This window comes from Myotis daubentonii, chromosome 15 (assembly GCF_963259705.1).
Source record: "Myotis daubentonii chromosome 15, mMyoDau2.1, whole genome shotgun sequence".
In the NCBI taxonomy this organism is placed as follows: Eukaryota; Metazoa; Chordata; class Mammalia; order Chiroptera; family Vespertilionidae; genus Myotis; species Myotis daubentonii.
The window spans coordinates 57,424,942-57,438,736 of NC_081854.1; the positions used below are offsets into that span (position 1 = coordinate 57,424,942).

The 13,795-nt window shown below is 58.1% G+C and overlaps 1 protein-coding gene across 2 annotated transcripts in view; it reads right to left on the reverse strand.

The window, feature by feature from the left end:
• Window positions 1-13,795, reverse strand: part of LONP2 (lon peptidase 2, peroxisomal) — a 41,003-nt gene that overhangs the window by 9,024 nt on the left and 18,184 nt on the right. For both annotated transcript variants that reach the window (XM_059668107.1, XM_059668108.1), the window contains exons 8-11: window positions 11,572-11,713; window positions 10,310-10,460; window positions 8,316-8,442; window positions 5,799-5,932 (exon numbers count right to left, since the gene is read on the reverse strand). In XM_059668107.1, coding sequence (XP_059524090.1) covers window positions 5,799-5,932; window positions 8,316-8,442; window positions 10,310-10,460; window positions 11,572-11,713 — 554 coding nt within the window. The remainder of the gene's footprint in view (window positions 1-5,798; window positions 5,933-8,315; window positions 8,443-10,309; window positions 10,461-11,571; window positions 11,714-13,795) is intronic.

Genomic DNA, 13,795 nt, shown 5'->3' on the forward strand with positions numbered 1-13,795 from the left:
GCTCCTGTCCGGGCGGCCGGGCTGCTGCCCTGCGCACTTTCACTGTTTTTAAGGAACTGGCTGTGGGTCGAATGCCCAGAAAAACCTTCAGACCAGCAAGGGAGTCTTTGACGTCCTTTCTGCCAATATTTTCTTCGTTATTCTGGGGGCGACAAAACAACCTCGACGTCACCAAGTGCGACTTCTATCGGCGGGGACCGCTGCGATCGTGGGGCATGGCGATGCGATGCGAGCCATCCTCAGTGGCGACGGGAGCGGCCTATTCATGACGGTCAGGAGTCGCGCTGCGTAAACATGAGGGCTCCGTAGGCCGTTCGCATGCAGCCCCCACACCGCGACCGCGGAGACGGCCACCACGGCCCCCCGCAGGCGGCCTCCCTCGGAAGCCAGCCCGACTTCTGGGCAGCGCGATGGGCCACAGCCAACAGCCCCGCATCTGGCCTGCGGTCGGGGTTCAGGGGTGCACACGAACGGCTGTTTTGTTCTAACTCCAGCCCGGGGGGAAGATATGTGATTTGGGTTAAAATGTCGGAGGACTTTTATATGTAACTGGAAGCAAGCAACACAACATCACCCATCGTCCTCGCTTCACTAAAAACAGTGAACGCGGCGCGTATGTCCCCAAAGAAAACAAACAAAACATCAACAACACCCACACGAGAAGCTGACAGAGAAGGGCCACTTCCCTTGTCGCCAAAGCGCCTTCCTTCGCTGTGGGTCTCGCTGAGCTGCCCCCGAGGCCCCCACGGCTCCTCTCCCTGTTTCTGCAGCGCAGGCACTTCCCCCACCATTAACCCCAACCGAAGGCTTAGACTCAAACTATGTCACCGCTTGGAAACGGGGGCTGTACTAATCCAAATGAAATGTATAAAAACCTTCTTTTAAATAAGCAAAAAACCCCGCACAAACCTGCCAGAGCCAGCCCTCGAGCTGGTCCCCGATGACCCTCCCTCCCGGTGCCCTTCTGTGCGGTGCCACGGAACACACTGGCCCACGTGCCCGCTCGCACCGTGAGTTCCTCGCTGTCCTGAGTGTGGGCCTGAGACGCCCACAGCAAGCCCGGGCCGCAGTGCTGCTTGGAATGACACGTGAACAGCTTGCTTATGACATGCAAGACACCTCAGGAGTCAGTGTTGGGTTTGCGTTGATCCTGTCCTCTTTTCCGGACCAAGTTCTCAGGTGACTTCTCTGAGAACAAGAAACTAACATCTTGAGCGTCACCAAGTTGAATGCAGCTTCTCTGGTAAATACTATTATTTTAAAAACATCCGAGACGGCCTGGCTGGTGTGGCTCAATGGATAGAGCGTCAGCCTGTGGACTGAAGGGTCCCAGGTTCGATTCCGGTCAGGGCACAGGCCTGGATTACGGGCTCCATCCCCAGTGGAGGGTCTGCAGGAGGCAGCCGCTCCATGATTCTCATCATTGTTCTTTCTAACTCTCTCCCTCTCTGAAATCAATAAAACATTTTAAAAAATATAATAACCAAGACGCTCTGTGTCCTGAGAAACAGTACAAAGCCTTTGCTGAGGATGTTTTCCAAGGAAAGTCTGCCTGGATGTCACGGGCGTATGTGGTGCCCGCGCACCTGAGCACAGGCCCCGGGCCTGACGCCCCGGAGGCATCCAGGTGTGCGGCCTGGGAGAGTAGAGCATCTGTCCTGCCCCAGGGCGGGCAGGGAAGGAGCAGAACAAAACACAGCCACACCGGCCGGGGCGTGGCTCAGTGGCTGAGCATCGACCCACGAACCAGGAGGTCCCAGCTCGATTCCCAGTCAGGGCCCAGGCCCAGGTTGTGGGCTCCATCCCCAGTGGGGGGTGTGCAGGAGGCAGCCGATCAGTGATTCTCTCTCAACACTGGTGTTTCTCTCTCTCCCTCTCCCTTCCTCTCTGAAATTGATAAAACAACAACAACAACGAACACAAAAACTCAGCCACACACTCGTATCTCTCAACCCAGTGAACGCCCAGGACCGGGCAATCTGCACCCACTAACAACACACAGAGGAACCCAGCGGCGCTGCTGGTACTGCCCACATTTACAGAAGTGACCCAAACTGTAAATACTCGTCCCCCAACGCAGCTCGGCCATCCCATCCCCCTTACCCCCCCCACCCCCCCCACCCCCCCACCCCCCCCCCGCCTGTGCGCCCCTGTTCTCTGCTGCTTCACGGCAGCTCAGACCACACAGACACAGAGCCAGGCTCCTCCAGGGGCCGCCCGCCTGTCCCCAGGTCTGTGGCCTGAAGTTACTTCTCTTCCTGGCAGGCACGCCAAGTCCAGCAGCGTTTTTATCATTGAAAATAACTCCCGCATGCACTGCCTGACATTTCTAAAGCGACCGCTTCATTTTATACTGGAATCTTAGACAGCTCATCTCTTGAGGAGACGCGTGCAGTGACCAAGGCAGCGCCGGAGCTTTGGCACGGAACCCCGAGAGGGGCTTGTCTGTGGAATCCTCCGCTGGCTCGGCTGAGGTCAAGCACAAGGTCAGAGCGCCGTGCAGAGGCACTGACAGCAGCTTGCGGGCCCTTACAGTAGGGAAACTGCCCGGAGGCCACATGCTTCCAATCAAAACGAAAACCAAACGCTCCTCAGAGACGAGGCGTTCCCCTGATGACTTACGCATCTGGATGCCGCGGTCACGTCCTGACTCCCCCAAGCCCACGTAACTACGCTAGCGTTTAGGACTTCTTCTGCGAATCATGGATTCGAAAACATAACCAAATAAACGTTACCAGGAAACCCCGCGTGTTCTCACAGCTCGCAGGCCGCCTAAGTTCCTGGATATTTCTGGGTTCTCTTTAAATAGCCACGGTGATCGCAGGCCTGTTCGGAACAAGCCGATGGGCCGCGTGAACAGCGAGCGCCACCCAGTCTCCTGCCACAGCAACCCCGGAACGTTCATCGCCGAACACACCATCAGCGCCGGCACGCAGTTCTCAAGGCGTGTTAACCAGACGCACTCGCTCACACGCCGCCGGGCGATTTCACAGCCAAGAGCAGAAAGACACACTCAGGGGCGTGAGGCTGGGCAGGGGGGCGTGCTGAGAGCAGGGGGCTTCTGAGGACCGGGCCCGGGGAGAAAGGGACCAGGGGACACGCAGCGGCAGCTCGCCATGCACTGCCGGCCGGCAGCGGGGCCTCATGCTTATGTTGTTGTTTTCCGGGCTCTCAGAAGTATTTTTAAAATTTATTTATTTAAATATATTTTTATTGGTTTCAGAGAAGAAAGGAGAGGGGGAGAGAGAGAAACATCCCTGATGAGAGAGAATCATGGTCCGGCTGCCTCCTGTGCCCCCGGGGCACTGGGGATGGAGCCCGGGCATGTGCCCTGACTGCACATCAAAGACCGTGACCTCCTGGTTCATAAGCTGATGCTCAACCACTGAGCCACGCTGGCCGGGCTGACATCTATTTTCAATTATAGTCGACACAGGATTATGTTAGTCTCAGGGGCACAGTATTTCTCTCCCTGACCAAGTGGTCCCCCTGGTAAGTCTAGAGCCCACACAGTGATCACGTGAACCACGTTCCCCACGCTGCACAGCGCGCTTCCACGGCCCGTCTTATAGCTGGAAGCTTACAGTCCCCCCCCCCCCCCCCCCCGCATGCTGGACAGGCTGCGCTCACGCAGGGCCCTTTTACAAAATAGATTGTTAAAGTGGTGGTCCGAACATGCGTTTGTTTATCTTAAAGCTTCCTCTCCAAATCCTATTAAAATGACAAGGAGTTTAATAAAAGAAAACCCCACAAGAACAACAGGAATAAGAAAGCAGCTAGAGCTGCGAGAGCTGCCAGCCGGGGCCTGGGAACAGGAAGTGGATGGGTAGGAGCTCGCAAGAAATGGGAGCCGGAAAGCTGGGGCAGGGCTTGCCCACAGATCCCACACGCTCACCCTGAGTGCGGGTCGGCTGCCACTAAGTCTGTGCGACAAACAGCCGAGCCTAAGGCCCCTCCCGGACCCCACGCTCGGGGCACTGCCCGCTCCAACGCCAGGGGGCTGGGCGGAGGAACCAGGGCCTGGCCGGGCCAGGGGAACCACGCTGGGCCCAGGAGGGCTCTGGGGACGGCTACATTTCTGCCGACACTGCTGCTAAACGCAACAGGACAGACACAGGGAAGAGGTGGGAGTCCATCCACCCCCAGCCCGCCACCTGCCATGGCTCCTCAGCCACACACCCGGGTTCCATTCCAGAAAGACGGTGGCACGGCAGGGCAGCTAACGCATCTCTCTCCAGGAGAGCGAGCGACATCCAGGTCCTGCCTCCGAGGCCCGCTGCCAGAGCTCGTCTGGGCAGCCCGTGGAGCGGACCACGGAGCGGCACCACGGAGCGGCCCACGGAGTAAACCACGGAGCGGCACCACGAAGCAAAACCACAGAGCGGCCCACGGAGCAAACCACGATGTTAACTGGGTTCTAAAAAAGTCCACCTTTGGTTAATTACGGTGACAGAGCCCTTCCCTTTCTTTCCCATCGCCAGCTCCACATGATATAATTTAAATGACATTTAAATCGTGTTGCTATCAAAGAAAATGGGTGAGAAAACCAATTTCTGCTGAGGACAGAGACCTGCCCCATCTCCGTGGGCAGCGTGGATGCGCGTACTGTCCTAACAGCCTTCTAAGCTGTCAGCATCAAAAGACTGCACTGCAATCCGACCCGAAGGAGAGCCCAGAACCGGCACGTCAGAGCCTGCAGGGCCAGAGCCTTAAAGCAGACTCTCACCCAACTGCCGCAAGAATGATCAGCACGCAGCCTCTGGCTGTCAGCCTGCGGCCCTGACCTGCTCCCCCAGGCCAGTGGTCGGCAAACTCATTAGTCAACGGAGCCAAATGTCAACAGTACAACGACTGAAATTTCTTTTGAGAGCCACATTTTTTAAACTTAAACTCTATAGGTGGGCACATTGTTATTAACTTAATTAGGGGACTCCTAAGGCTTAGGAAGAGCCACACTCAAGGGGCCAAAAAGCCACATGTGGCTCGTGAGCCGCATTTGCCAACAACAGCCCTAGACGATCAAATACAAACATGACAGCGGTCAGCACAGCAGCCGTCCCTCTGAACGCCCCGTCCTGAACCATCAACATATAGGCCATGTAACAGCTGCGTCCCATCAGCCACCGCGTGATGAGGTCGCGTCTGATTGGTTAACTCTTGGCAGCAGAGATCCTCATGTGCAGGTATAAGGACCTGACTTCGTAATTCTATTTTCCTGTTAATCCTCACCCAAGGATATTTTTCCATTGATTTTTAGAGGAAGTGGCAAGGAGGGAGGAGGGAGGAAAGGGAGGGGAGGGGAGGGGGAGGAAGGAGGAGTGGGGGGAGAGAGAGAAAGAGAGAGAGAGAGAGAGAGAGAGAGAGAGAGAGAGAGAGAGAGATAAACATCGACCAAGAATCAACCCCGTGACCCTTTGGTCCGTGGACTGAGGCTGCACCACTGAGCCATACCAGCCAGGCACCTGATCTTTTAAAAAACTCACTTGGAGCGAAAAGGGTAATTACTATTATAATTTTTTGTAAATCAATCAAAATTACACCTTTTCCCCTGTCGGATCAGCAAAATACAGCATCACTCTTGGTGCGCTGCAGAGCGTCAGTGACCAGCTTACGGCGTGAGGGGCGGAGGAGGCCGACGCTGTGCCGTCTGTGAAGGAGAGCTGGCGGAGCAGTCCCTCCCGAGGGCAGTCTGCCTCCCGCACGCGCTGCCAGGCATGAGCCAGCGCCCAGGACGCCCCGCACCCGCACAGCCACCCCCCCCACCCCCCCACCCCCCCCCCCAGCGGAGGGCCACACACCTTCTGCCTCCATCGCATCGGCGCGCTCCAACTTGGCTTCTCTGTGCTGTCCTTCGGCGACCTTCACGGCCACCGCTCGGCAGATGGCCCCCAGCTTCCTGTCCAGGGAGCGCACCCCCGCCTCCCGGGTGTACCTGCCATCGGAGAACAGGGTTAGCTCTGGCTGCAGCCCCCCCCCCCCCCCCCCCCCCCCCGGCAGACAGAGTGACCGGCGGTTACACCGCAGGCGTCCGCCGTGCACATTCTAACGCTCATTGCATTTTCTTGAACGGAGTCCCTCACATTTAAATTCCTTATAGAAGTCCCGTCATTTCTGAAATGGCGTCTTTGCAGCCACACCGTCCCCGTACACAGATTCTCTGACGCACTGCCCTAGGCTACAAATGAATCGTTGGTTCTTCAACGTGACGTCGGCAGCACGTAAAACGGCATTTTTGTCTGAGAGGATGTGTAAGAGCTTTCTTAAACAAAATCAGTCACCTTAAGAGAACTCTAGATACATTTATTGCACTTCGAATATTGCTGAAAAAAATCCAGAAACCCCAGACCTTTCACCTGCACTAAAGCAAGAACAATCCGAGCACAAAGACCTCACGCCGGGCCGGGACGGTGAGCCGGGGCCGGTGAGCCCGGAGGAGGCCGCTGAGGCCGTGAGCTCCGTGATGGCGCAGCCACCCTCCAGGCACCCTCCAGGGCCTCAGCGGAGCCTCTCAGGCAACCTCCACGTTCAGCTTCCCTTCCAGGAGCCGCTGCACAAACCACTGCACGGTCCAGCCACTCTGGCCCGGCTTCGGAGGGAGTGGGCAGCATGAGGCACGCGGTGTGGTTTTCTGGGAGGAGCTGGATGTGAGTGGCAGTCAGACTACTCCAGACGCAGGGAAGCAGGCTTTAGCCCCGAGAAAAGACCCATAGAAGCTGCTGGCTACATGCACTCCCACCGAGGACAGGAGGCTGTTAGGTCAAGCCGCGTTCTACACCTGCACAGAACCTCGTAAGGAAACAGGAAGGCGTCTACAGCAAACAACCAACACAACCACCACCCAAACCCAGTGTGGCTCCCGACGGGCATCCGAGGCGGAGAGGGACTGCGGAAGCTGACGGGGAGCCGCACCGACGGCAGACCCGGCCGAGGGAGCCAGGTGAGCCCACACCCCCCAGGACGGCAACAAGGAAACGCTCACGTGGGCGTTCTGAACAAGAGCAGGCCCGGAGCCGGCGCACAGCGCCACGCGACACCTGCCGCAGGAGCAGGCGCGCCCCTATTTGCCCTTTGACCCTGTAGAGGAAGTGTCGCTGGGTCCTGAGAACGGCCCGTCTCCCCCTCAGTGACCTGGTCACGGAGGTGCCACAGACGCCACTGAGAGGACACAAGCTGACGTCCTGATGGTCAGCGAGACGAAAAAACCAGTTTGCTGCAGTGGCTGCGGGCCCAGCCGGGACATTTACGCTCCCTGCGACCGCCACCCAGTGCGCACAGAACGGCGTCGGGGCCCAGCAGAGACCGATGAGAAAGACCTCGTTCCCCAGGCGACACCTGGGAAAGATGGTGGTGACTTCCCGTCAGCCACGATCCAGGTCCAGAGACGCCACGGCGGCTCTACTCTCCCTCAGACGGCACCGCCGGCCGGTCAGCAGGCGGTTTCCTCCTGAGCGCCCCCCGGGGCCCGCGGCGCTCTGATGGGGCCGACAAATCCCTCGCTTACTCTCCTGCCGTCACCCACGCGGCAGGCCCCCGGCTCAGAGAAGGAGCTCCAGGTCAGAGCTGGTCTCACTGCTGGATCTGAACTTACACCGACCTCCCAGGAGGCCGGGGAGGCCACCACGCCGCCGGCTGGCTAATTCCAGGCCAAGACCCAGAACAGGAGCCGCTTCTCCCGAACCACCGTGGTTCCCAGGAGGGGCTCCCGGGGGCGGGGGGGGGGGGGAACTGCCTGTAGACGCCACACGGCAGGCGGTGATGCAACCGTCCGCAAGGCAGACCCGGGAGAACGGCGAGGCCACTGCAGACAGCATTCCCAACGGGCCGCGCTTTCCACCCGGCACGCAGCCCGGCAACCAGACCACGCAGTCGCCCGAGGCCTCAGCGCGGGGAGTGAACGTGGGAAGGCCCCTCCCTTCTCTCCTGCGCCATGTCAATTCCTGAAGATGAACACTAAGGACTCAAGCCTCTCAGAAAGAGGAGGAAATGGGAAATAACTCGGACAGGAGTCTGAAAGCGGCGGCTCCCACAGCAAGAGGCTGAGCTCTCAGATCCGGGCCGTGAGCCGCGTCTCAGTACCTGCATGAGTTGGGTTCTAACCTGTCAGAGGAACCCCGGACACGGCTCCGGGGGGAAGCGGCCATTCTGGCTCGAGTGGAGTCCTGTGCTATGAAGATGTCTCACTGCTGCCCTGATGGGCTCCTGCCTATCCCCAGCCTGTGCAAACCAGGGATCATGGAGATGCTCGCTGGCGACCCGCTGGCGGGAACGGGTGCGGTCGGACTCCGGTGTTAAAGGAGCCGCGGATCGTGGCTCACCTGGTGATGATGCCCAGGGTGGTGGCCGGGGGGACCTGCAGCTGCTGGGGGGTCAGCCCGTGCTGGTCCAGCTGCTTGGGGATCAGGTGCCGGTGGGCGATCTCGATCTTCTCCTCCTGCGTGTACCCTGGAGGAGGGGCCCGCTGTCAGTCAGGCCCGGGCTCCCAGGGCCACGCTGTTTTAGAACGGATGGGAGCGAGACCTCCACTCAGATCCTCTGATCAGAGTAAGGACGCTTCTTCTCCGATCAACCACTGTTAAGACCGCCAACTTCTCCCCCAAAAAACAAGCATCTGCCAAGCACAGCGTTTGAAATCTTCGGAATAAATCTGTCTCTCAAAGAGGAAAACGTCTCTCCGTGAGAGCTCAGAGGCGATTACCTCCTCAGCTCAGAGCTGGGTTTCTATTCTATTATTTAGTAGGAAACGCATCCCTTTCCTTTACTATAATTTGAATCATAACTGAAAAGACTTGAAGCACAACAAGACTGAACTGAACAAGCAGCGGGTTCTAGGGGAGGAGCCGCGCGTAAATTTTAGCAACAAAACTGCCCAAACCGAGCTGCCCCTCCAGGTCGGAGCTGTATACGTAACTGACACATTCAAAAGATGTACGCTCTTACTTATTTAAACGCCTCAATGAGTATAGATTTACTTTGTCTTTAAACCTGTAAGAAAAATTCCCACTAAACTAACTGCCCCCTTTCCATGGAACAAGCAAACATTAAAAAGATGAACTGAGCCGAGACTGGTTTGGCTCAATGGATAGAGCGTCGGCCTGCGGACTGAAGGGTCCCGGGTTCGATTCTGGTCAAGGGCATGTACCTGGGTTGCGGGCACATCCCCAGTGGGAGATGTGCAGGAGGCAGCTGATCGATGTTTCTCTCTCATCGATGTTTCTAACTCTCTGTCCCTCTCCCTTCCTCTCTGTAAAAAATCAATAAAATATTAAAAAAAAAAAAAGATGAACTGAGAAGACAGCTGTTGAGCAGGAAGAGGAAATAAGGGCCGGCAGGAAGGAGGCGCCAGCATACGGCCGCCCCCACACTCGCGGCTTACGGACTGTCCGCCTCAGTTGGAGTTCCAGGCAGTTAGTTACGTGACTTACTTGTTTTAGTCTCAAATATGCACAAAGCGCTATTTCACTCCATCCTACTTTAAAACTATATCCTGTTTTAACTATAGGAACGGGCAGGACTCACAGAAAACTGAGAAATCCAATGATCATCCACTTGGTAGAATTATATTTCAGGTTGACATGAAATACACACTGAGCTTGTATGAGAATCTAGATATATTTAGACTTAGATATATTTAGATTCCACTCTATTTCCATTTTAACAGATGCCCACTGATATTACATGTCTCCCAGGGAGAAATGATTCTGAGCAGTTAAAATGGGGTGAAAACACTGAGATTTATTTACTGTTAGTAACTAAAGGAGTTTTGCAAAAAAAACCCCCAAAGCCTATTGACGGCTGCAATGACAAAGCGCAGGCAGACCACCCCGTGGGGTCCAAAGCGCGGCCAGAATGTGGCTCAGCGCCTCGCTGCCGCCGCTCTTGCTCAGCGGGAGTAAGTGCCACTTTCCCAGAGAAGGAAACGTCAAGCTATGACGGACAGGAGGCTAAACTGACCATGTGAAGCTCTGTTCTTGACTTACTTTGAAAAAAGTTGTTTTTTTTCTGTAATTTTAGAAATTGCTTCAAAGGAAAGTGTCTTTTCATTAAAAAAACGGATCATTCTTTCATGCCAAGTTCCATCTGAAATTGCTCTGCAAAATTTATCGCCGAGACGCCTTATCTGTCAGGGGGAAAGCAAACAAGTGCACGTCTGCCTTCCCGACTCTGAGTCTAAACAGGAGCAGGCTCGCTCGGAGACTCGGACGTGGGAAGGTCACGCGTGGGCAGACCCCACAGCTCCACAAGGGCAAAGGGCTGCGCTTAGAGAGGCAAGGCAGAAACACCCATCAGGCACCGCCCTGTGCCCCCGTACCTGGCACCTGGATGACCTCCATCCTGTCCAGCAGGGCCGCCGGGATGGTGGCCGTGGTGTTGGCGGTCGCGATGAAGAGGACTTGGGAGAGGTCGAAGGCCACGTTGAGATAGTGGTCGGTGAAGTTATGGTTCTGCTCCGGATCCAGCACCTGCGGGGAGGGCGACACGGAACCGTCGCGGCAGCTCCAGGGCACGAACAGGGCCGCGGCAGCGAGGCGCTGGCTTTGCTCGGAGTGGCTGGTTGGGGAGGCCCGGGGGGAGCACCGAGCCCCGTGCCCTCCCTCGCACGCCCACACTGAAGGAACACGCTGTGTCACACTCTGGAGGACACAGAAGCTCACAGCAGCGCCAATGACCCTGTCAGCCTCATCCCTCCACCGATGTCAGCGGCGCGGGCGCCCAGCACTGAGCTACCAGCCCGCAGAGCCAGCACCCTCGGGGGGCGCCTCTCCCCGCCGCCGTGGGAGCAGAAAGGGAGCGTGCGCAGCGTTCTGAATTCGTAGGGGACATGGCGACGCGCACGCTCCTCCTCAGACGCTATCAGAGAGTCTGGGAAGAGTTTCCGGTGAAAGGGGGACGCGGGACCAGAGGAGCTGGTGAGGACGCGCCGGCCGCCAGCCTCGGACCCGGCACAGGACAGACGCACTTAACGCGCAGGTTGTCAGTGTCAACGGGGACGTGTTAACTGGGCACGTCAGGCAGCTGGGCAGTTAGATCCCTGGGACGCTGAGCCCTGCTCGTGTTCATGCTCCGAGGCCCCGGGACTGCGCAGCGGCCTGCACGGGGCTCGAAAGAAGGTTCCGAGCGGCCCTCGTGCTCCGGCCGCCCACGCGTGGCCACTTGCGCTGCATCAGCAGAGATAAACCGCGCTGCACGCGGGTTCAAAACGGGAGTGAAACAGCCGTGCCCTGTGAGGACAGACGAGCCGGCAGAGCCACAGCGCAGAAGAGGACTGGGCCCCGGCGGGAGGCGGGCTGCCTTTCTAATAACCTTGCAGAATTAGCGGTCTCGAAGCAAAAGGCAGGCACAAGGCTCTGATGAACTCTTTGATGCAAATAGACTAGGAAAAAATGAGAATTCCTGGAAAAAGAAAGCTCTCTCAGACACTTTAATTTACATCTCGAATTGCTTCCGACTTCAGTCTGCACGGACCTGGTTCTGGGCCTAAGCCTCGCCACGCACACGCACACGAGCGGGGAGTCCCCTTGGCCTCGCCGGGGCGCGGGGCGCGGGGCGCAGACAGCGATTCGCCCGCCTCACCTCGAGCAGAGCGGCGGCGGGGTCGCCCTGCAGGCTCTTGCCCAGCTTGTCCACCTCGTCCAACAGGAATACCGGGTTGTTCACCCCGACCGTCTTCAGGCCGTTGATGATGCGGCCGGGCATGCTGCCCACGTAGGTGCGCCTGTGGGAAGCAAGCGAGTGGGTCCCGGTGGCCGGAGGCAGGGGCAGGGCCGCCGGAGCCCGGGAGCCGGCACAGAGGCAGCCAAGCCCGAGAGGCCCACGGCATCCGAGTCACCGGGTCCCTTCTCCTCCAAGGCTGGTGCGCGCACCCACGGGGCTGGAGCCACGGACCTCGTGCTGGCCACTTAGTGAAACTGAAAACACTACACTTAAGTCGCACAGTTACGATTCTTACTCCTCCAACCCTGACTTTAATCCCCAGGCCGCACCCTCCGGCACCCCCCCCCCCAGCACGACATCTGCACAGGGAGACGCTGGACAGCCTCCTCGCCTTCAGGAGGAAGTCAGAAGCGGCGGGAACAGCCACTCAAAATGCAGACCCCCTGGCCCCCCAAAAAGAAAAACTCCAAACTCCTCCATTTCAGAGGCAGGCAGCTGTCACTACTGGTAGTCAGAGGCCTGGGGTCAAGAGCATCCACATGGAAACCCACCCCTCCTGGCCGCTGACTGGACTGCCCACCCTGCACGCTCCCTCGCACAGCCCAGCCCGGCGCCGCTTTGGGAGGAGCAACGACGTCACAGGCAGCTCTGCCACGTCGGAAGGAGGGTCGCCTGTGTGACCCTTTTCGGGAAAGCCAGCGAACGTCACTGCAGCAAGGCACCCCGTTTCATCACGGCCTCGCGTCTGGTCAGGTCACTACGGCTCGCCCCGTCTACGATGTAAATGGAACCCAGCCTTGCTTTTTCCTCCCCATCTCCCACCTCGCGATCGCTGAACTCTTCGGTCGCTCTTACAGTCAATTTCTAACATTAGCAGCTCCCTTCACACCCCCAGGCTGTGGCGCAGGCTGGAGCCCAGGCCTGGGGAACGAGGAGGGGCCGGCAGGCGGAGGGGAGAGCACAGAGCCGCTCTGTGTCCTCGGCTATTTTAAACCGCAGAACAGGGGCCTACTCAGCGGCAGGAAAACAGACCGCGAACCCCGCCTGGGAGCACGTGACCAGCACTGGAATGCCAAGCCCCGGGCGTCTCCCAAAGGTCCAGCTGTCCCGTGGGGGGGCTCCTCCCGCCCACGCCACCAGGTCGCGCTGATCCTGTCTCTCCTCTGTGGCCCCCTCCCCCTCCCCACCCAACCAGCACTCTGCCCCGGCGGGACTGGGCTCCCGGCCTCTCCTCTCACCAGCAACCCACCCGCCCTCCACCGGCTCCCCACAGGTTTTCAAGTGACCTCCTCTCCAGGCTGTGAGGACCCCAGGGCCGGTGGGCAGTGAGTCCTCGGGGAAACGGGCCGGTGGCCCTGGTGGTGAATGGACCACACGCCTGGTTGGTGATGGCGAGGGAGGGCGTGCCCGCGAGGGGCCCGCGAATCAGGCTTAGAGCTCACAGACCGAGCCCGACAACGCCGCGCGCCTCTCCCCGCAGGGATCACCGCCTCTATCCAGGCCGCACCCGAGAGCTCAGTTCCCGTGTTTCAGGCAAAAACACAACCTTCTTTAACAAAACAAGTTCTTCTTTCCTTCGGGTTCCGTTTTCTTATGACAGTCACACAGGAAGTGTCTTCACGTGGCACAGTGCGCGCAGGTGCTACCTGTCAGCGCCAGGAGCTTCCAGCGGAGGGTGAGCCCAGCCCCGTGGTCAGCAAACTGCGGCTCTTTGGCCCCTTGAGTGTGGCTCTTCCTAAGACTTAGGAGTCCCCTAATTAAGTTAATAACAATGTACCTACCTATGTAGTTTAAGTTTAAAAAATTCGGCTCTCAAAAGAAATTTCAATCGTTGTCCTGTTGACATTTGGCTCCGTGGACTAATGAGTTTGCCGACCCCTGGCCCAGCCCACGTCCAGGGGGCGAGCTGACCGCGGCACCATGAAAACACCCTTCCCCACAACTCTGCCCCCCGAGCAATCACGCGAGAACAGGGTGATGGGGCACAGTTTACAAACCAGACTGGATTTTATGAAAAGCACACTGACACGTGCAGGCCTGAACCGGCCCCCGAGCAGCCAGAGGTGAAATAGGAACAAAAGCTGTTTGATGGGCGCTGCCCGTTTGCCGGGCTCCGAGGGGCACTTTCCAAGCCTCACTGAGC